General features: G+C 41.1%; 1 protein-coding gene across 1 annotated transcript in view; it reads left to right on the forward strand.

Moving 5' to 3' along the window:
• The first annotated feature begins 778 nt into the window (after positions 1-778).
• The window catches only part of LCT (lactase), a 28,857-nt gene continuing 5,967 nt past the window's right edge, over positions 779-23,668 (forward strand). The window contains exons 1-14 of the mRNA XM_015812432.1: positions 779-1,286; positions 3,183-3,259; positions 5,260-5,343; positions 6,532-6,634; positions 7,792-7,930; positions 8,503-9,208; positions 9,801-10,446; positions 12,373-13,935; positions 15,511-15,779; positions 17,620-17,910; positions 18,948-19,146; positions 20,869-21,071; positions 21,667-21,764; positions 23,058-23,186. Coding sequence (XP_015667918.1) covers positions 779-1,286; positions 3,183-3,259; positions 5,260-5,343; positions 6,532-6,634; positions 7,792-7,930; positions 8,503-9,208; positions 9,801-10,446; positions 12,373-13,935; positions 15,511-15,779; positions 17,620-17,910; positions 18,948-19,146; positions 20,869-21,071; positions 21,667-21,764; positions 23,058-23,186 — 5,015 coding nt within the window. The remainder of the gene's footprint in view (positions 1,287-3,182; positions 3,260-5,259; positions 5,344-6,531; positions 6,635-7,791; positions 7,931-8,502; positions 9,209-9,800; positions 10,447-12,372; positions 13,936-15,510; positions 15,780-17,619; positions 17,911-18,947; positions 19,147-20,868; positions 21,072-21,666; positions 21,765-23,057; positions 23,187-23,668) is intronic.

The raw sequence follows: 23,668 nt of genomic DNA on the forward strand, positions 1-23,668 counted from the left end.
TCCAAGAAGGCTCCACATCCATTTGCACTACTCAGATGACCCTGAGGACACAGCTAAACCTCCAGGTGGCCTCAACAACTCTCTAAAAAAATGCAAATGACCAGCTGTCTGTAAGGAGTATAAATCCATTTCCCCACCACCCAGTCAGAGCTGAAGAAGCTTCTTGGATGAGAAGCGAAAGGTCTTCAAAGAAAAAACAAAGTCCAGTTGCCTCGTGAAAAAGCACCTTTGGGATAGTCATCTTCTGATTCTTTGAAGCACAATTTGGATGAAATACTTAGGGATGTTACTATGAATGTACCGAGTACATCCCACAAAAGTTACACTGGCATTGTTGGCTGTTATCTTTGCAACATCTGCCGTGACTCCATTTGGATGGCTGGTGACCTATGGACTTGCTGTACATTAATAAGTAATAAGTTCTGCAAACTAAGCTGCATTCTTAATGCTTACTTCCTATCTTTAATCAAAGACATTCAGAGAATTAAACCTTTCATGGTGTTATCGTAGTACACCACAGTTGGGCACCTTTGTTATCTTAGCAATTATAAAAGTTAAATGTTAAATTTTATGATCTCTGATCTAATATAAAGGCGGCATGAGTCCTTGTGCTGCATCTTCAAAAGACATGGAGCTAGTTTATAAAATATGTTTAGTTTTTCTCTTTCCTTTTTCTTGCTCTGGAGAAGACTGGAAATTCGGCCATGGTCAAGGGCATATTTATATAGCAGGGCCTCTTTCTGTTGAATTAATTAATACATTAAATTTCCAAAGATGTATGGGAGAATCTACATTTCATTCTGCAGTAGAGGCACAGCTAGATTGTCTTTGCCATCAACAGTCACTCGCTTCTTTGTCGTCGCACTTTGCCAAACTCCGTGCAAGTGGTGTGACACATTTTAAGGTGGCCTTGCCATGGTCTCGTATCCTTCCAGAAATGAAGGCTCGAAAGCCCAACAAGACAAACGTGGAATGCTACCGACAACTTCTCAGAACTCTCAGATCTGCGGATCTTAAACCGATTGTGATTCTGCATCAACATGGTTTACCGAAATCTTTAGGCACCCAGCCTGGATCTACCACTTTTGTCAATCTTTTTGCTGAATATGCAGACTTTTCGTTTAGGACTTTTGGTGAATTAGTGGACACCTGGATCACTTTCAGCCATTTGCCTGAAATTATCAAGGAATTGCCTCCTGAGGATCCGAAAGTCTTTCCTCTACAAATTCTGGTTTCAGCACATCAAAAAGCTTATAAAATCTACCATGAAAAATATTCATTTGAAGGTAAAGGAATGAATGAATGAATGAATGAGTGAGTGAATGAATGAATGAATGAATGAATGAATGAATTGCAACTTTGGACAACATGAATTTTAGAGATTGGAGCATATAGAATAAGTGAGTGCAGTGCTCTCGTAAGTTAATACCACATAGGAAGTATCAGAAGGTGGTGTCTTTTAAGACTAGCAGAGTAGTCTTAAAAGTAAAGGGTGAGCATTTCAAAGAGAATCCTATCATCTCAACTCAGTTGAATTCCTGCCTTCTTATCTGCATTCTTATTCCCACAACAGACCACATTTTATTTTCCCTAGCATTTGTCTTTAGTGAAACTGACCACTCTCCTTGATGTATTCTTCCTGCCTGCTTTAGATTTCTGGGAGATAATTTATATCGTGATATTGGCATGAATGCAAGATTTTTCATCCGCAAATAGGGGTGGGGGTGGGGGGGAAATGAATTGAATTAGGGAACATGGAAAATTGCCTAAATCATTATTCCTTCCATTAACTCAATTATATTAAAGTTTTAATATGTACTTTATATGGGGGGGAGGGGGACATAACTCCAACTGGAGTAAATAGCAGTTCCCTTACTCCCAAATGCAGAAAGTCAAGGAAATGCTCATCTGGATTGCCAAAATGGGGGGGGGAACCTATCCCCAGATCATATTCTCAGTCCAGCTGAAACTTCCTCTTATCAGAAATTTTTTGTACTCTGTGTGTGTATGTATGTATGTATGTGTGTATATATATACACAGAAATATATATATATTTCTAGATATTTGTTTTCGTAGATTTTCACGGGTACAGGTATGCAGGTCTTGGCGTATTTGGGTCTTTTCCCTTGTAAGATTGAGAGTATCTTGGCGACATTTCGACGAGGTCCCACTCGTCATCTTCAGGCTGGGGTCTTCGGCTTCGTGCTCACACTTTGCTTGCACAAGCACGAAGCCGAAGACCCCAGCCTGAAGATGACGAGTGGGACCTCGTCGAAACGTCGCCAAGATACTCTCAATCTTACACGGGAAAAGACCCAAATACGCCAAGACCTGCATTTCTAGATATATATATATATTTCTAGATATATATTCTTTCTAGATGACCTCATCAAGTTCCAAGAGTTCAGTGTACATCCATGCTTTCTGTCTTTTCTCTGCCTCTTTTCTTCGTAAATACTACTACTATCCTCTATCCAGCTGTGTACTGTGGATGTTCTAAGACTGAGTTTCTCATTGCACTTGCCAATTTTAACTTCTGGTGGATCCTGGACCAATGGACCACCTAGTGGCCATCCCGTCAATCAGGTGTGAAGCTTTGATTCCTCTGTCAGCTCCCTCATTTTTCTTTGCTCTTTTGCCAAGTCAACTTTGCTATGTGAAAATGTGAGCCTTCCATTTGATGGGAATGCTGGCCCAGGTTTCTCACCACTTACACGGTTGTGGGTGAAATCTCCTTCCATTTTTACCTAAGCTACTGCCTCCAAAATAATTCGTTCCTCCTTTGCTATTTAATATCTTGCCTTTCTTAAATATAAGCTGTTTTGTTTTCTCCCATCATTATCTCAAATCCATCAAAGCCACGCGGGTATTCCCATTTCCTATCCCACTCCCTACGCACCACAGGCACAGATGCAAGCACACATCCTGCTAGTTTTTGAATAATTCACTAGTTCTGTAATCATTCATTCATTCATTCATTTATTCATTTATTCATTTATTCATTTATTCATTCATCCATCCATTCATCCATCCATCCATTCATCCATTCATTCATCCTCTAGTGCTGCCCAATCCTCAAGACTAACTGAAGACTCCTAATTGCTTAAATACTGGTTCTTTCTTTCCATACGTTTTTCTCCTTGGATTCTGATAACAGGGTATTTTTTTCCTAATTTTTCAGGTGGAAAAGTATCCATTTCCTTGGACTTTAGTGATAATCAGCTGGTTCTTCCAGAATCATTCATATCTTCAGTTTGGGTAATGTGTTTAATTTTCTTGGAATCAGATTATCTCCAATTTATAGCTGGGGGGGGGGAAAGAATTCTAACTTACAAAACATACGACACAGAATTGCCCAAAGCAAACACCACCCATTAGCAGTTCTTGTAGCCTGTTTGAGATTGTCCAACATCTGCCAAGCTGAAGACCCTGTTGGAAAAGAATATAGCACAAAACATTTTGTTCTGTACCTGTTGCCTTTATGGAATTCACAGCAATTAGTTACAATGGCCAGTAGCCTAGCTAATCTCAAAAGGGAATATGACCCATGTATAGAAATAATCCCATGAAAAGGCCATTAGTTATAATGACACTACGGGAATTCCAACCTTTGAAGTCTGGCCTTTGGGGAACAGAAGAGGACTTTTCCAAACATTCAGGTTAGCTGAGCAATCTTCCTAAATCTGCAAGTATGCTATTTTAGAAAACAAGATGCTGGATCAGATGAATCCAACAAGACTTTAATATTCTCAGAATATTCAGAATATCTTCAGAATTGATCTTCATTCAATTTTTTTCCAACTATTGTCTTCTATATAAGAAAACGTGGGGATTATCAATAAGTCATCTAACTGAATGCATGTGACTTTTTTGGCCTCCAGGGGGAACTGCAACTGATCCCTGTCTTCACAGCTGAAAATTATATCCCATACAAATAATGTTAGGGGGTGGCAAGACTTATATCAGTGATGGCGAACCTTTTAGAGACCGAGTGCCCAAACTGCAACCCAAAACCCACTTATGCATTGTTGGGTGCCGGGTGGGCATGGCCCATTGGCTGGGTGTGGCCCATTGGCTGGGTGTGGCCCATTGGGTGGACGTGGTAACGGCAGACTGGGTGGGACTAAAAAGTTCAATCAATCAATTCCAACTTTGCAAGATCTTTTTTTTCCCCGCGAGAAGTTGAAATTGACTGATTGAGTGAACCTTTTTTTTTTTGCACACAACGATGGAGGCCTAAAGCGAAAAAGTTTTATAAAACCCAGCTGAAGACCTAGGACTGGGACGACGGCACGCATGCCCACAAAGAGGGCTCTGAGTGCCGCCTCTGGCACCCGTGCCATAGGTTCGCCATCACTGGCCTATATCTAGATTCAGCATAACCACAACTATTGTGTATCTTCCTAGCAAAGACCCCCCTTCAAATGGAACTTGACTGCTGGGGGTGTAGTATTTATGTCCATGTACTTCTCTCACTTGTTCTGTGATGTCTTCTCTACTTCCTAGTGGCAAAACTTTGTGTTCTTGTTACTAAATTGCACTGAATATTTAAGTATTTAAATAATAAAGCTTCTGCTGTTTTAAAAAAATGGCAAGTCTTCAAGTTAATAAATAAAATAAAGTTAATATCCTATGCTTTAGAAGAAAATGAATCAGTTTGCTACTGTACTTTGCTGCATGCATACATAATTTTACATATTTTAATCAAGATTTGCAAACGGTGATTTCTCTGCTTTTACAGTATTTTTTTCACCTTTACATTTGGAGGATGTAAGGTGGGAATAGATCTTTGAGATTTTTGTGTTTTATGTAATTTCAGGGGTAATCGTTTTTGGGGTTTTTTCCTTAGATTTGCCTTAGCGTGCAAGAGTAGATAATGCATCTTTAAAATCTGAAAATCAGGCATCGCCACACTAAAATAATTCTGCTTCATAATTCATTCTCTTTGTACAATGCTGTCATTTGCCTTCAGACCAGCCATCAAGTATAAATGGGTATTTTAAAAATAAACTTAGTTCCAAAGTATAATATAAAAGGAGCATTGAGGGGGGAATGTGTGGATCAACAGTCAACAGCATCAGAATCTATGTGTGTCAAACACATCACGCATGTAGTCATGCCTCCTATTTTGATCCTGTGGGCACCTCCCTTGGCAGATACCCCTGATTATCCTGATGAATGTTCTTCCAGAGGTATAGCTGCAGAAATGATTGCAGATATTTATGGCCTCTTCATAACAAGGTTCTGTTTCATTTTAGGCCTCCGTAGATTTTCTGTCTCTCAGCTTATGGTACAACTGTAAGAAGGAAGCAAGTATTGAAAAGATGCTAAGTGAAATCAAGGTAATTCAGATCAACTGCACCAATTTACTTTGTGGTATTTTGCGAACCATCTCTTGAATGGCCTTGGTGATATCTCAGGGATTGCCAATATCTCAGGGGCTGCCACAAAGAAGAGGGAATCAAGCTATTCTCCAAAGCGCCTGAAGGCAGGACAAGAAGCAACGGATGGAAACTAACCAAGGAGAGAAGCAACTTAGAACTAAGGAGAAACTTCCTGACAGTTAGAACAATTAACCAGTGGACTAGATGACCTCCAAGGTCCCTTCCAACTTCATTATTATTATTACTATTACTATTATTATTACTATTATTATTATTATTATTATTATGATGATGATGATGATGATGATGCAAACTTTCTGCATGCCTCTGAAGCAGCCTTCCTCAATTTAGAGCTTTTCAGATGTGTTGAATTATCAACCTCTCTCCTAAGGTTCTGTAAGCGAACACATCTGGGTGTGATACGTTGCTTGTCTGGGGAAACCTTAACTAAGTTCCCCTGAATAAAAGTGAGTGCACTTTGATGCTAAGCTGGCTGTTCATCTCCAAAGCAGATACACTACAATTAATTGTACACAATGTTCCCTCAGAAACAAGCCAGGAAATTTGCCTGAATCTTGCACACCGGTCAGTGTATTTATTTGCAAATAAGATCTATGTTTATTGGGTCTGCTCAATGGAATAGAAAACTGTAGCCTTCGTCTAAGTAGGTAATAAATCCAGTATGTATATTCTGATATTCTAGCCTCCAAATCTTTCCTTTTGATCAATATCCATTTCAGTTTAGACTACCTATGTTTTTTTAAGCGTGCATGAGAATGAGTCTTTAATATTGCCCTTGGTCTAAATGGGAAGGCTTTTTTCAATTAAGGTCCATTCTAATGTGCTGTCTGAGGATTTTGATCAAACATAGCAGGAAAACTCAAGGTGAGGAAGGATGCTGATGGAGAGTTTTATTCATGTATCATTAATCACCAGTATTTAAATCTTTCTATAGCTCTCAGGAGAAGCAATGTTGCCTTTTTTACAGGGACTAATTCTCCCTTACGTAAGATTTGATTGATTGATTGATTGATTGATTGTCAAGTCATTCAATTCCTAGCAACCACACAGATTTTCTCCAGGATGATCTTGACTCACTCAAGGCTAACACATGTCATAACTTAATACTGTATGTTTTGGTTTCAGCATCTCATACAAGATAAGGATGTTCTACTCTTCACTCTACACTTCTCTGAATGTTCTTCTGTTCGAGAAAACCTACCTACAACAATGGCTTCCATTTTCAGTGGTATGTTTCTTGCGTGGGAAGGACAAGTGGTGGTTTTGTGTGGCTTAGCTACATATGGATTAGGAAGCAAGGAAAAATTTCCTCCTGCACTACTGCAAATGGGAATGCTATTTATTTCAGTGGGAAGGGGGAAATTAAATGGAGGCTTGTGGTTGAAAGCAATAACATCATATTAGAGGATAACCTTTTTTAAGAGCTGCAAATTAAGTAATTTCTCTTGGGTGTGATGGAGGATATTGCACATAGCAGAATGTTTTAGACCACTCTTGCTAAAGAGCTGATATGCCTAAGAAGGACCAGTAGTCAAACTAAAAGTTCTTACTTATTCTTGCTTACCTATTTATTGCATTGATTCTGTTCTCTATTTTCCAACCATATATGAAGCCGAAGCACAGGTGAAAGGCTATGATGTGAATTCCTTCTTAGAGAACTTAGCCATTCCAAAAGGAAGGTATGAAATATTAATTTTTATCCTTGTGTGTGATTAAATAAAGTGCATGCTTTTTCCCCGCAGTCTTTATATGCCTCTTATAATAAATATTTTGTAAGTGCAAACATTTTGGTCAGCACTTATAATGCTAGTGCAGTAAATCAAAACTATATTTCGTATTAACTTGAGAAATCCCGTGCTTGACAAAAACTGTGTTTGTGACTTTAGGAGCGCTATATAAGTGGCCGTTGTAGTTTTAGCCCAACTGTTCTAAACTTAAAATGTTTTGGAAGAGCAATCTGGCAGTTCAAGAGATGGCAAACACTATATTGCCTAAATATGTTACAGCTATTCTTAACTTCGTATTGTGAGGATAGTCTGGCTGCTTTATAAATAAGGAACCCTGGGATTCAGCTAGGAATTGGGAGGAGGATAACCCTACTCTTAAAGCCATAGCTCTTTCCCCAAAATTTTGACTACAGCCCTCTGCTTTTCTCCTAAAGTACCCCTGGGTTATCAGACCACGAGAAGTCAGTCTTACAACTCATTGCTGTGTATTGTTTGACTATCTGATAACCGTCTGTCTGTTAAACACTATCTGCTCTCAAAACCCTGATGAGCTGTTATTCATACTGCTCTCATAAAATGGCTTCCCTATATTAACCAGATCAAGAAAAGAGATTGCTGACATTTTGCCCAGTTCTGAAATAGCTACTTTCATCAACAGCATGTTGGTGGTGCTCTCCTTCCCAATCTGGTGTATGCATCACCGACATTGTTACTTTTCAGATGGGCTGTATCAGCTCTCTTGAAGCCCTGGAGCTGAAGATCAAAATCTTTGGAGGTCTTCAGATTCAGATTCAGATGTAGGTTTCTTTTTATTATGTGTCTGTGTCTGTGTGTATGTTTATCTGTACGCATAAATACACATACACATGCTCGTGAACACATTCCCATGTGCAAACAAAATATAAGCCAATATAGTTTGAACTTTATAATATAAACATCTCTCTTACCAATGAAGAGGTATTTTATTGGGCCAGCAGACTTTCTACATGTTAGTCTGATTTATAGAGAGAAATCTAGACTAGTCATCAGAATGACCAACATGCATCATACTGTTGGGGACAAATTTCACCCCTTGCATATATGGGTGTACAAAAGGGTAGAGTTTGCATTGAGGTATCACAGCAACAATTCAACATTTGCTTTCAATTTCTTTATTTGTGGTATATTTTATGAAAGTCTATATACTAAAGATTGTTCTTGTCCTAAACCCCGGATGATTCTCACAACAAATATGGTTTTCACAACAATTTTGCATAACATAATCTATATTTTGAAATTACTTTCCAAAACTTGAATGATTTGAATGAATTCATTTGAATGAATCATTATAAAAAGTGCAGTTATTGATATAGTCATGTTTCTTTTAAAGCTCCCACGAGGATCCAGCTATTCCATCCAAGCAGAAGGAAGACTCCACCCGTGCTGTGACTCCATTTTCAAGCTATCAAAAGATTTGGGAAAAATTTGCTAACCAAACTGAGCTGGAAAGAGACTCTTTTTTGATAGATACTTTTCCTAGTGGTTTCCTCTGGGGTACATCAACAGCATCCTTTAAGGTTGAAGGAGCCTGGGCAGAAGATGGGAAAGGAGAGAGTATCTGGGATCGATATGGATATCAAGGCCAAATCCATAAGAATCAAACCGCCAACGTAGCCTCTGATAGTTACCGCAAGGTTGAATATGATGTTTATCTGCTTAGGGGCCTTTATCCCAAGATCTACAAATTTTCTATATCGTGGCCTAGGATTTTTGCCAATGGAGACAAGAGCAGCCTGAACCCTCAAGGAGTGAGTTACTACAACAAGCTCATTGACAGCTTGCTGGATTCTGGCGTTGAACCCATGGTGACCTTGTTCCACTGGGACCTTCCTCAAGTGCTGCAGGACTTTGGTGGCTGGCAGAATGAAAGCATCATTGACGCTTTTGCAAACTATGCCGCTTTCTGCTTTGCCACTTTTGGAGATCGCGTCAAACTCTGGATTACCTTCCATGAACCCTGGGTCATCAGCTATGCTGGCTATGGTACAGGACAGCATCCTCCAGGAATCATCAGTCCAGGCATAGCATCCTATCAGGTACCAGAAGCAATAATATTTGCCCTAACTTAAAGGTTGAAGACGAACAAGAGGTCGTTGTTATTTGCTACTTAATCGGAGGCTTGAATTGATTTACATCACCTATTTAAAAATCTGAAAAGAAGAACGAGAAATCCAAGTCTTGAAGGTGAAGATCAAACTGCTAGGCATTGAAGAGAGAAGTGGGCAACCAGTGGGTTGCACATGGTGCCAATTTCTCCTTCATGGTCTCCAGAACACCCTCAGAACCTTCCAAATGTATCTGGAATGGAAAGAGCCAAACTCTTAAACCCCGTTTGGCCTATTGTAATCCAGCTGCTTGCTATGGAGGGTCCTGTCTCTGTGCTGAAGCCCTAAAAAAAATGGGCTGAGAAAATCCTTAGATTTTTCTTCTCAGAGTATGGTTAGTCAAGGCTAAATCAGGAGCCTCAGTAGATGAACAATAGAACCTGCTGATATAATATCACCTGGATTAACATTTTTTCGGATCCCTTCTTGCCAGTGACACTAGCACCTGAATTTGTAACTTCTAATAAAATACTCAGTGGAGTAATGTCTACTGAATTTATCATATGTTTCTCTTTTCCAACAGGTGGCTCACATCATCCTCAAGGCACATGCTCGAACTTGGCATGTTTACAACACGCAGTATCGTCCCCAACAGCAAGGGAAGGTTGGCATAGTATTGAACTCTGACTGGGCTGAACCCCGAAATCCCGGATCTCCCCAGGATTTGAAAGCAGCCGAGCGTTACTTACAATTCATGTTGGGTTGGTTTGCTCACCCAATATTTGTTAATGGTGATTATCCAGAGATCCTGAAATCCCAGATCGAGGAGACAATTAAGCAGTGCTCTGCCAACATTGCCAAGCTCCCCACTTTTACCAGTGAGGAGAAGAAGATGGTGCGAGGAACAGCTGACTTCTTTGGCCTTTCTCATTATACTTCTAGGCTTGTTGGTCCCTTGGCTAACCAAACCTGTACTTCAGATTATGAGACTATTGGAGGCTTTTCCCGTGACGTGGATCCTTCTTGGCCAACAACAGCTGCACCTTGGCTGTATGTTGTGCCCTGGGGGTTAAGGAGATTGCTGCAATTTGTGTCTGAAGAATATACAAAGACCAATATCCCCATTTACATCGCGGCAAATGGTGCACCTATTGATGATGGAGCCGATTTGATTAATGATACCGCCAGGGTGGATTACTATCGTCTTTATATCAATGAGGCCTTAAAAGGTACAGAAGGATTTCCTGTTGAGCTTCTGAGAGCTTGGTGAATATTTGGCTCTTTCACCATATGCTAGTTGTTAGTGTCCCACATATTGTTTATCTAATTAGGTAAAATTTGCACATCTTCTTGAGTAACCCAAAGATCAGAGAAGACGTGTAGTCCCTACAGCCTCAAAGATCATTCTGCTGAAACCCGTTGGCAATGTAACCATTTTAGGTGGCATGATTTTTTTCTCTTCTTAATAAATGCACTAAACGTCTGCTAGGTTTAACCCACCTATTCTGTCTTAATCAATTTCACATACCCTCAAAACAGATGTAGAAATGATCGAATGTCATTTCATATCTCCCATGCTTTCAGGAGCCAAAGCATTAAAACATATACAGAGTGTGGTTCCAGTTACAAAGGCTTTTCCTATAAAACTGCCAAGGGCTATTACTTCACTTTCTAGAGCAGGGGTCCCCAACCCCCGGTCTGTGGACCAGTACCGGTCCACAGCATGCCAGCAACCAGTCTGCACAAACAAGCAAAGCCCCATCCACGAGATGCAGGCAGCATACAAAACCACACCCCCTCTGGTCCGTGGAAAAACCTCTCTCCACGGAACCGGTCCCTGGTGCCCAAAAGGTTGGGGACCTCTGTTCTAGAGTGACTTGTTTTCAATCACTGCTCTGGCCTTCTTCAAGAGAGTGCCTCATTGCCTCCAATTGAAAGTATCAAGGCTGGGCACTTTACTTGACTTTTACACTTTGGTGGAAATGTCTTCTGCTCAGAACATTGTTCCAGGCTAGTGAAATAACCAGTTTGATCAAGTTCTAAACCCATTGTCCAGAAATGGAGAGTTACTTCACTTCCTAGAGCTGTCCCAGAGAGAAGCATTCCTTCAAGGCTTCATTTTGGCCTGTTATTTATCCTGGCTTAAAACATACAAATCTACTGTTTGCCTTCTAATGCAAAACCATGAAAGGTGGGTGGCACTGGCTTGGGAGTCTACTACTAAGCTTCAGGTGGCACAAAGAATTGTCAGCCATCACTGGGAAAGCCAATCCATTGATACACTCAAAGGCATTTCTCATGCATAGTCTCATAGGTGACAGGAGGCTCAGTGATGCTTGATGGGTAATGCTGGAATGCCTGGCCCCTTGCAATGAAATCCTTGATAAGAGAAGCATCTCTGGTCATCTGGTCACTACAGCATTAGTGGATATTTATGCATCCAGGTGAATCAGAGACTGTCGATGTAACAGTCAAAAGGCTTTATTTGATCATGAAGCTTTTTAAAATGTTAGTTTACTTGTCCAGCTGTGAGTTATATATGATACAATCAATTATAATGTTTTTAGCTTCGCTTGTTGAATTAAGAGGTTTACTACCATATCACCTTTTTATGTCTTGTATATCAAAGATATACAACAAAAAGGGCTGGCTGCAGTTCCCCCAAAGTCTTGTGTACAATCCCAGAACATTTCCAAAACCTGATACCAAAGTATAATTTTTAACAGAGGAGTAATTGCATTTCAAACTAAATAAAATTGAATATAGTGTTGGTTCTGTAGGGGAAGGAGTGGCAGAACCTGGGAGCGGAGTTAGAAGAGGGATCAGTCTAGAATCCTTATGTAGCCACAAGTGAACTAAGACCAACCCTCCTTGAATTCCATGGACCTTATGTAACTCCAAGCAGGTGCTGTTACTTGAAAAGATTTCTGTGCATAGGCTGTTTAGCAATAAATCAGTTGAATTGGACCTTCGTATGTGGACCTGATCTTCCATGCCTGGTAGGTTCTGATCCTACTGAGAGACCATCTAGGGCCTGCACATATTCACATCACTTTGTACAGTGTAGATGAAAGCAGAATAAATTTGTGGTTATTCTGTGTATTTTATAGGACTGAATGAAAATCTAAATAAATTGTTTGTTCTTTGCTCAACAGCTGTAAAAGAAGATGCTGTGGATGTTCGGGCATATATTGCCCGATCACTGATTGATGGCTTCGAAGGCATGTCAGGTTATAGTCAAAAATTTGGCCTCCATAACGTGAATTTTGAAGATGCCGATAGACAAAGGACGCCAAGAAAATCTGCATATTTCTTCTCTTCTGTGATTGAAAATAATGGATTTCCTAATGCAAGCATGATAAAACATACCCAGCCATTCAGAAAGGATTTTTCCATGTTTTCAAAGTTGCCTAATTTGTCAGCCTCTGAAGTCCCTTCAAAAGCAAAAATAGTTTGGGAAAAGTTTTCTGGTCAGACTAATTTTGAAAGAGACATGTATTTTTATGACACTTTCCCAAAAGATTTTCTGTGGGGCGTTTCCACTTCTGCCTATCAGATTGAAGGAGGCTGGGATGCAGATGGAAAAGGTCCTAGCATATGGGATAACTTTACTCATACGTCAGGAAAAATTAAGAACAATAACACTGGAGATGTAGCTTGTGACAGCTACAATAAAGTAGATGAAGATCTTTATTTATTGAGAGCTTTAAAGGTGAACAGTTACCATTTCTCCTTCTCATGGTCTCGAATTTTTTCAGATGGCAGAATCCAGTCTATAAATAGTCATGGTGTTGATTATTACAACCGATTGATTAATGGTTTACTGGCTGTAAATATTACACCAATGGTCACTTTATACCATTGGGATCTGCCTCAAGCTCTTCAAGATATGGGTGGGTGGGAAAACCCTGATCTGATTGAACTGTTTAATAGTTATGCCGACTTCTGTTTTCAGACTTTTGGAGATAGGGTTAAGTTCTGGATTACTTTCAATGAACCTGTCACAATTTCATGGCTTGGCTATGACACAGGAGTCCATCCTCCAAATGTAGGAGACAATCCAGGTGATGCCCTCTATAAGGTTGGTCATACAATACTGAAGGCTCATGCCAAGGTATATCATACATATGACCAGAAGTATAGGAAAAGCCAGAAAGGTGTAATTTCCATAAGCCTCAATGTTGACTGGGTTGAACCGAAGGCACGGAAAAATTCCCTCAACGTAAAAGCAGCGGATCGTTTCCTGCAGTTCACTGCAGGATGGTTTGCACATCCAATTTTTAAAAATGGCGATTATCCAAGTGCCATGAAATGGACAGTGGGAAACAGGACTGACTTACAGAATTTGCCAGTCTCTCGGCTTCCGGTTCTCACTGAAGAAGAGAAACAATTTATCCGGGGCACAGCAGATGTCTTCTGCTTAAATTATGATACCGCCAGCTTTATAGAGCACAAAACCACCAAGTTGAAATTATCTTCTTATGAACTTGACCAAGAAAGAGTCCTGAAGAAAGATTTATCATGGCCAGGTACAGCCCTGGCCAGTAAGCCAGCCGTGCCATGGGGACTTCGGAGGCTCCTGAACTGGATCAAGGAGGAATATGGCAATCCACCTATTTACATTACCAAAAATGGAATTGGAATAAAAGCTAAGTCGGATGTGGATGATACCAAAAGGATATTTTATTATAAAACCTACATTGATGAAGCTTTGAAAGGTAATGAAAATCATAATTTATGAAATGTATCTGCTGCCCAACTTCCAACGACTCTTGATGAAGCTTAATGATAGCAATTTAATATCTGCTTGCAGATAGGAAGCATGGATATATTTTTGGGGTTCAGGGGTTGTTGGACGTCCTTGGAAAATTTAGACTTATTGTGGCCATTTTGACCATCTGGTTGCCAAGATGGAACATCTAAGTTCCAAGAGGGAATCTTGAGTACTAATTGCACTAATTCAGCTCACCTTTGCCCTTTTCCAAGAAATGAACAGAAGCCCAGAGTCATTCTTGTAAATAATCTAGAGACTGCTTTGCTTTGCTTTACGCTAGGTATCGATTTAATTTTGTCTTATTAGAAAAACCTAAAGAAAAAAAGAGTACAGCCAAATTTGACCCGTTGATTATAGTCATCTTATTACTCAACTAAATTAATCCAAGCTTTAAATAATGTTGAAAGGGAGCAAAGTACATAGGGCTCAGTGGAATTTACCACTGGCAAAATATCCTTGGTATTGCACCGTTAGATAAAAATATAAATTAAGAATGACTACATTTAAAGTTAATGAAATCAAGCGTGCAAACCTAAGCATGCATTCCTGACAGTAAATGCTATTGACCCTTTAGGAATTCAGAATAAAATTATGCAGGATTGTACCAGTCATCATTTTAAATGCACTAAGTCTGAATTAACTTTTCAATTACTTTTACATCTGAAAAATCATTGTTTTCCGGAATGACCACTAAGTTTTAGTCATGCTTTCTTAGAGGAAATTTCTCATGTATTCTATGAGATTTTGCCTGCAAATGAGGTTGTTTCTTCAGAGTTCAAAGGGATTTCCTCCCAGAGAAAAACATGTAGGATTGTAGACTCCTGCGAGTCCCCTGGACTGCAAGGCGATCAAACCGGTCAGTCCCAGAGGAGATCAATCCTGACTGCTCTTTAGAAGGCCAGATTCTGAAGTTGAAACTCAAGTAGTTTGGCCACCTAATGAGAAGGGAGGATTCACTGGAGAAGAGCCTAATGCTGAGAAAGATTGAGGGCAATAGAAGAAGAGGGAGACAGAGAATGAGGTGGCTGGATGGAGTCACTGAAGCAGTAGGCGTGAGCTTAAATGGACTCCAGAAGATGGTAGAGGACAAAAAGGCCTGGAAGAACGTTGTCCATGGGGTCGTGATGGGTCGGACACAACTTCGCAACTAACAACAACAAGCCTTATTCAACTAAAGTTCTGGCCGGCAGTTCTGAGAGTTGTAGATCCAGCATGTCTGAAGCACCAAGTTCAGAAAGGCTGCATTTGTGTGTGCTGAAATTTGTATTCTTAAGGTCATGGGTCTTGAAATCTGGGAGTAAATCCCTTGAAATTTCAGGTAAATGTACATAAGACTGTGGGCTGAAGGACAATTTACTTCTAGCTGTTCCCAAGAATGCTACGTATCCTTACACATAAGTCAACATGAGTGAATCATCAACTCCTTTTCTCGTTTCCTAAGTTTATTTTCTTTTTTAACATTATAGTAAATATATCCAATACAAAATCAGTCTTTTGATTTTCTATTTTTTTTTTTTAGCCTACAAACTGGATGGAGTAAATCTTCGTGGGTTTTTTGCTTGGTCACTTATGGATAATTTTGAATGGCTACAAGGTTACGAGCCAAGATTTGGCCTACACCAGGTTGACTTTGAAGATCCACACAGGCCTAGAACCCCAAAGGAGTCTGCTATATATTATTCAGAAATCATACGTAACAATGGATACCCGCTGCCAAAAGAAGATGAGTTCCTTTATGGAGAATTTCGCAAGAATTTCTATTGGAGTGTGGCCACGGCAGCATATCAGGTTAAAAAAAAAACATGCCTTGATATAGAACTTTATTAAGAACATTGTGACATTTGTTGGGAGATTTGTTAGATCTGGCCTGAATAGCCACTGGCTAGATAGCTAGAATGCCTGTATCTAGTAGTGGTAGTGGAAAATTAGGGGACTCACCAACCAGACTACCATGGAGAAGGCTTGGAGTGGGAGAAGCGTGGGAGATTACAGCCTGGGGTTGGAAGGGTGAAGAGGAACTGGAGAGTACGGCAAAGGAATGAGACTGGCGGAAGGCAATATAGTCAGTGGTGGGATTCAGCCAGTTTGCACCAGTTCGGCAGAACCAGTAGCTAATTTTTTGTTGCCCAGGCCCAGAAGGAATTCCGGAAGCAGCATCCACACAAAACCGTCTGTTCACATATTTGAATCCCACCACTGGATACAGTCACTTTCAAGACTTACTTGAATTTTTGGATGCCAGATTGCTGGGAGACTTGGGCTCAGGCTGCTATTACTAAATGTCAAGTCTTGTTATAATAAGACCGTAATCCTCTGCTATGTGGAAAGGAAGTGCAAACAGACTTGTACATACAACTGTAGCCCAATTTGGAGATATTCCTGTTTCAGAAGCTATAAATCTAAGGAAGGGCCAGAATAGAGCAATGATCCTCTTGGCTATGATCAGATGCTCCGCTTTGCTAGTGGTACTGCTTGTTTACCACCTAACGTGCTGGCCAGCACTGTCCTTATCTGAGCTGCTGGATTTGATAACTTGACAGGGATTGGATTCCCCATCTGGTCGTGCTGGGGAATTTCAGTATCGACTCACTCTGAGAGTGGGACTGGTTGAGAAATTCATGAACTATGTGGTAGAGATAAGCTTCTCCCGGGCGGTAATTGGTCTAACTCATGCACGTGACCTGATGCTGGTTCTAGAACAGTGGTGGCGAACCTATGGCACGTGTGCCAGAGGTGGCACTTAGAGGCCTCTCTGTGGACACATGTGCCATTGCCCCAGCCCCGCCTCCCCCATGGCCCCCTCTTCACCAGCAGTCCCCCCAGAGCAGAGTCGCCCCTGGATGCGGCCCATGCGGAGCAGCGCAGCCAAGGACATGGCAGCTGGGCAGTGGGGACAAGACTCCACTCTTGCGCCCCGTCGTGTGCAGATGATGCTGCGGGGTGCAGGTGGAGGGCATGGCCAACATGGCGCTGCAAGGTCACCTGGGCAATCTGCGGTGGGCCGTGGAGGTGGTGGGTGGCCCTGCGGGCGGGTGGGCAGGAGGCGGGCTGGAGTGAGGTGAGGGATGGAGCAGGGGTGGGCCCAGGGCAGTTTTTGGGCACTCGGTCTCTAAAAGTTTTGCCATCACTGTTCTAGAATGTCTGGAGAATTCTTTTTTCTAAATTAGCATTTATCTTGATGATGGCGAATTACCGCTTTAATGATCATTCAAATCCCATAATAAAGAAACATGCTTATTCGACCAAATGAAGCTTATAAGATTAACAGGAATTCTTCTTTTGACAAATTTACTCAAACACCAGAAAAAAAGGGAGAGGAAGGGAGACATGCAACATTGCCAGTTCTTAAACTCTCTCTCTCTTTTTTTTTAATAGTCAATATAATCATACTGCTAATTTTGTACTTAGCAGTGAGTCATTGAAGTGAGAGCCAGCATGATCTAAGTATTAGTCTAGGGTTGGCCAAAGCTGGGTTCAAATTCGACCCTAAAGAGTCTCTGTCTTTTTCATTCTCTCCATTCAAATTTACACTCTTTTGATGAGGATCAAATTGGATGCATATGTATGATTATTGCCTTGCAGGGAAGATGTAATAAACCCGAGATAAATAACTTCCCTTTCTTTAAAGATTGAAGGAGCTTGGAGAGAAGATGGAAAAGGCCTCAGTATTTGGGACCAGTTTGCTCACACGCCTTTGAAAATTGACAGTGATGACAATGGAGATATAGCTTGTGACAGCTACCACAAAATAGAGGCAGATGTGGCTGCTCTGAAAGATATCAAGGTGACCCATTATCGTTTTTCAATCTCCTGGCCTCGCATTCTCCCAGATGGGACCACCAAGCACATCAACGAAGCTGGCCTGAAATACTATGAAAGACTTGTGGATGCACTTCTGGCAGCAAATATCCAACCTCAGGTAAAAACAGGGCGAGATTCCTTACAATCTGCAGCGTATATTTGGAAAGGGGAATATAAGATGTTACCTTTCAGGTTGATAATTTGCTATATACAGGTAGTTCTTGACTTACAGCCACAATTGGGAGCAGAATCTCCATTGCTAAGGGAAGGGGGTTGTTAAGTGAATTGTGCCCAATTTTATGACCTTTTTATTTTTTGCCATGGTTGTCAGCGAATCACTGCAGTTGTTAGATGAATCACACGGCCATTAAGTGAACCTGGCTTCCCCCCATTGGCTTTGGTTGTTGGAAGCCAGCTGGGAAGGTCAAAAATGGTGATCACGTGATTCTAGGATGCTGGGATCATTGTAAATATATGCCAATTGCCAAGCACCCAAATTTAGATCGTGTGACCGTGGAGATGCTGCCAGCAATTGTAAGTGTGAGGAACAGTTGTAGGTCATTGTTTTCAGTGTTATTATAACGTCAGTCAAGGACTATCTATAGTCAAGGTTGGTATACAATAGTCAGAAGAAGGTTGGGTATACAATCTCACAAGAACATAGCAACTGTGAGAGGGACCTTGGAGTCCTTGTGGACAATCACTTAAATATGAGCCAGCAGTGTGCTGCAGCTGCCAAAAAGGCCAACACAGTGCTGGGCTGCATTAACAGAGGGATAGAATCAAGATCACGTGAACTAATAATACCACTTTACAATGTCTTGGTAAGGCCACACTTGGAATACTGCATCCAGTTTTGGTCACCAGGATGTAAAAAAGATGTTGAGACTCTAGAAAGAGTAACAAGCCAAATACAGTATAATGGCATGCAAAATGTCTCTTAATTGACAGTACAAAGGTTTCAGCATGGAAGCATTTCACATTTGTTGACTCAAGCATTATATATTTGTACCCCATGACTTGGCTGTGGTTTTGTAGAAGAGTTTAATAAACAATTTCTCCCAAAGTAATAAATTTACCGCTTGCCACTACAGAGATAACCGGTTAATTGAGCAAAAATGATAGACTTTTGCAAATGCATGTCTTCAACTCTAGATCACCCTGTACCACTGGGATCTCCCTCAGGCCCTCCAAAATATTGGAGGGTGGGAAAATGACACCATCGTTCAGAGGTTTAAAGACTACGCAAACCTCATTTTTCAAAGATTGGGAGACAAGGTGAAATTTTGGATAACTTTAAATGAGCCTTATGTCATTGCCAACCTTGGCCATGGCTACGGGGTGTCTGCACCAGGTAAGGCCTTTTGCCAATTCTTCTTGTTTGTGGGAGGAATACTTTAGAAAATGAGAGGATATTGTTAAGATCTCCATTGATCCAGGAGTGGGTAGTTTTGCAGCTGACAGAGAACCTAAAATTCCAGGTTTAGTCTAACGCAGGGGTAGGCAACCTTGGCTCTTTTATGACTCGTGGACTTCAACTCCCAGAATTCCTGAGTCAGCTATGCTGACTCAGGAATTCTGGGAGTTGAAGTCCACGAGCCATAAAAGAGCCGAGGTTGCCTACCCCTGGTCTAATGTAAAGATAGGGAACCTTTAAAGCCTTTCGAGTGTTGCTGAATTATACATTTCGGCCACTTCAATCATTCAGGACCAATTGTGAGGGATTCGCGGATTCCTCACCCTTAACCCAGTATTCCTGAACAGGAGTAATTAGAGGAAGAAATTAATGAAGCTAGTAGCTTTGAAAAAAACTGAGTAGCAAATCTGTTCTTAGATGAACAAGTTCTGAATTGTCTCTTGGGTTTGTTAATCAATCTTGTTAGAATGTCTGAGAAAGTCACAGAAAACATTACCCAATAGATTTCTACAGGAAGAGCAGAGTCTGTAAGAGATCATTATAAGCCATATATAAGCCTATTCAGGTTTTCCTAGTTCTTCCTCTTAAGCCAATGGGCCATGATAAACTTCAACTGCATGTGTTTTGGAAGTCTGCTGCTCTTTAAGAAACACAAGCTATTCTCAGCAACTTATATTGGGGCATAGGGAAGTATGACTTTAAGGCAGACATGTCAAACTTGCGACGTCACGTGACATCGCGCGACGTATCGGCACTGTTTTGCCATTGCCGGCAATGGGGTGGGCGCGGCTTCCATGTGACACATCCGGCCCGTGGGCTGGCAGTTTGATACCCCTGTTTTAAGGCAAACGTTGAAATGAGTTGCGGGAAAACTTCAGCTTAGAGTTTTTAGTTAACCATGGGGGGGGGGGTGAGGATTCACACCGGCCAGAAACTGATGTACGTGTCAGAAATAAAATATGATATAATATGTATAATATTTAATTGTGATTTAATTTTTTTTTTGAATAAGGGGATTATTTCTTTAGAATCTCCTTTAAATTTTATGATCTTTAAGTCAGTGCTACAATAATCAAAGCAATAAAATGGACATCTGTCACCACTTTAGTCTAATACAGTGGTTCTCAACCTGTGGGTCGGGACCCCATTTGGGGTCGATCGACCATTTCATGGGGGTCACCAAGCAAGGCTGTCTGCCATTTTTTTTTGTCTGCCATTTTTTTGTCCGCCATTTTTTTCCCTTTTCCGGCGGGTGCCTTACCTCCCTTGGGCTGGGCCAGCTGGTGGTCGGCCTGCTCCGTCTCTGCCGCTTGCCAGCTACACCTCGGCCAGCACAGGGGGCGGAACCACGCATGTGCGGCGCTCCCGGGCAGGGAAAGTCCTCGACTTACGACCGGTTGGGTAGTCCTCGACTTACGACCGGTTTAGTCCTCGACTTACGACCGGTTTAGTCCTTGACTTACGACCGGTTGGGGTCGCGGCATTAAAAAGGTTGAGAACCACTGGTCTAATATACTGAAAGAAGGGGGGGGGAAATGCACGTTTTAAGAGGATATCTCCTTGTAGAAATGCAAATAGATTAAAAGCTATGATTAAAATATAGCTATCGGTATTCCTGTAGCTGCAGGGTATCCCATTCCCATGTCACTGTTTTCTCAGGCATATCTGGAAGACCAGGCAGCGCTCCTTACATTGTGGGGCACAATTTGATCAAGGCACATGCAGAAGCGTGGCACCTCTACAATGAGACCTACCGTCCCAGACAAAAAGGATTGATCTCACTGTCCATCAGTATCGAGTGGGCTGAACCAAAGAACCCTCACAAACAGGAGGATTATGAGGCTGCTGAGAGATACGTTCAGGTAATACGGTATCTGTAACAATGAGACACTTCCCCCCCCACCCCCCAGTCTTGGACCCTCAGTTGTTGGTGGACCACAGCTTCCATCTGGTTTGATCACAAATTATATTAGCTAAGGAGGAGATGAGATACAAGCTATCGGTAATCAGGACACAATGTTGAGAAGGTCCACCATTTCATAAATTAAATAATGTTATAAACCAGGGGTGTCCAACCTTGGCAACTGTAAGACTCGTGGATTTCAACTCCCAGAATTCCCCAGCCAGGTCTTAAAGTTGCCAAGTTGGACACCCCTGATGTAAACTCTATCATGCACTCCCAGTCAGGCCTATAGTAGTAATTTGCTTGGTTTTAAAGCCAAAAAGGAGGTGTTCTTCTAATTAAACAAAATCAACAGTAAAATAGTGTGTGTATTCAGTAGGTTTTAGTATCTAATCTGCACTTGGATTATGAAATGTACTTGGATTGTGAACTTTTGAGTCACAGTGTGCGGACTCAGTGGGCATCTGGGAAGAGATGGTTTGAAGAGCTGTTTTTTGCAAATACGTTGGTTAATGTGTGTGTCACCCTTGATTTCTTGTGATCTCCTGCCACAGTTTTTTGCTGGTTGGTTTGCTCATCCCATTTTCAAAACCGGGGATTATAGCGATCTGATGAAAAAGAGGATACAAGAAAGAAGCATTGGAAAATCACGGTAAGTGATTCAGAATTCACAGCATATTTTTCAGCTGAAGAAGTTCTCAGGGTAGCCTATAAAAATAAATCAAATAGACCATCGCTTTCCTCATAAAAGGAAAAGGAATGGGAGAGGGAAGGAAAAGGAAATCCAAGTGTCAGCTGTTAAAAATGAAACAGCCATTCTTACGATGACCAATTGTATCAACTACAGTGTGGGAAATGGGTGGGCTGAAGATCTTTCTGCATGTTTCTGAATGGTGGTGAGGAGTCTCCTTGGAACAACCAAGCTGGCTTCCTCAGCCAACTATCACGGTGTCCTCTTTTCTGGTGACCTCAAAAAGCTATGAGGGACAAGAGAGTGGGAGAAAGATGCTGGGAGTTGGGGGTGAGGTGGGATGAGGTGAAATGAAATGATGTGAGGAGAGGATTCTTGCTAGCAGAAAAGTAAACATTCATCTCAAAGATGCTTTTTCAAAAGGCAGCTGGATTATGGGTTTTTTTTTTTTCCTTAAGAAAAAAAAAAGAAGAAATAAGAAGAAAAAGTCATAGTCTACTTGCCTTTTGAAAAAGTATCTTTGAGAGAAGCATGATCTAGATCAGGGGTCCCCAACTCATACCGGGCTGCCGCATGATAGAAAGTGAAGCCCCATCCGTGGAATGGAGGCAGTACGTGAAACCAGGACCCCTCCGGTCCGCAGAAAAACCTCTCTCCACCGAACCGGTCCCTGGTGCCCAAAAGGTTGGGGGCCGCTGACCAAGATGACTGAGAATCTCCTTAGATACTAAATGCTCATGAAATTTGTGGAGCCACAGTACTTCCAAGAGAAAGCTAGTGTTGCTGCCGGTTCGTTTCTACTACAGCAGGGGTCTTCAAACTTGGCCCTTTTATGACTTGTGGACTTTAACTCCCAGAATTCCTCAGCCAGGCACGCTGGCTGAGGAATTCTGGGAGTTGAAGTCCACAAGTCATAAAAGGGCCACGTTTGAAAACCCCTACACTACAGCAAAACCAGCAGTAAATCAACTCAGTTCCTGGTTCTATTCATGAAACTGGGCATGTTCAGACCAGATTCTGAATTACCTAAGAACATCCTCTGTGGAAATGTTCTCGATAGAAGATCAGTTTTCAGTGCCCTCCTTTTACCCTTTTGAGACCACAAAGTACCTACATCAGAATTTATGCTACGTTATAAATCACAGAGTCCAGCTGATATAGTAATATATAACCTTGTCAGTCCTTTGTAATAAATGTATCATGTAAAAACTTATTTTTCTATTTCCATGTATATTTTTGTTATATATGATGCAGGCTCCCTGAATTTACTGAAAGTGAAAAGCAAAGAATTAAAGGCACATACGACTATTTTGGTTTGAATCATTATACCACAATCCTGGCATCCAATTTAAATCTTCCTATAACATCCTACGATGGTGATAGGTAAGCTGCAAGCATGATTTTCTATCGCATTAAATTATTCATTGTCTAAGAAGTAATCCTAATAAAAACGAAATACAAAGTTAGCCATTTTTGAGGATGAAATTACTGGATTTTATTATTGCACAGTAACATTTACCATTATGTTATTTGATAAAATGAGAATCTTCCCATGTTTTGAGAGCCCTGGTAGCACAGTGGTTAGATGCAGTATTGCAGGCAAATTCTGCCCACAGCCAGGAGTTCGATCCTGATGGTGGCTCAAGATTTTTTTTGCAAGTATAAATTTTTTATTATTTTCATCATAAAAAAGAACACATCACAAGTACATCACAATGCTATTAAAAACCCCATCCCCCACCCCCCACCCCCCGGACTTCCCAAACCTAATCCCAGGATACTATTCAACTAAAAGTAAACTACTATTAATATCCCTAACTCCACAAAATATTATTCTACATAAGTAGGTGAAATATGTAAAAAAA

The sequence above is a fragment of the Protobothrops mucrosquamatus genome, unplaced genomic scaffold (assembly GCF_001527695.2).
Source record: "Protobothrops mucrosquamatus isolate PMUCROS unplaced genomic scaffold, P.Mucros_1.0 scaffold84, whole genome shotgun sequence".
Taxonomy (NCBI): domain Eukaryota; kingdom Metazoa; phylum Chordata; class Lepidosauria; order Squamata; family Viperidae; genus Protobothrops; species Protobothrops mucrosquamatus.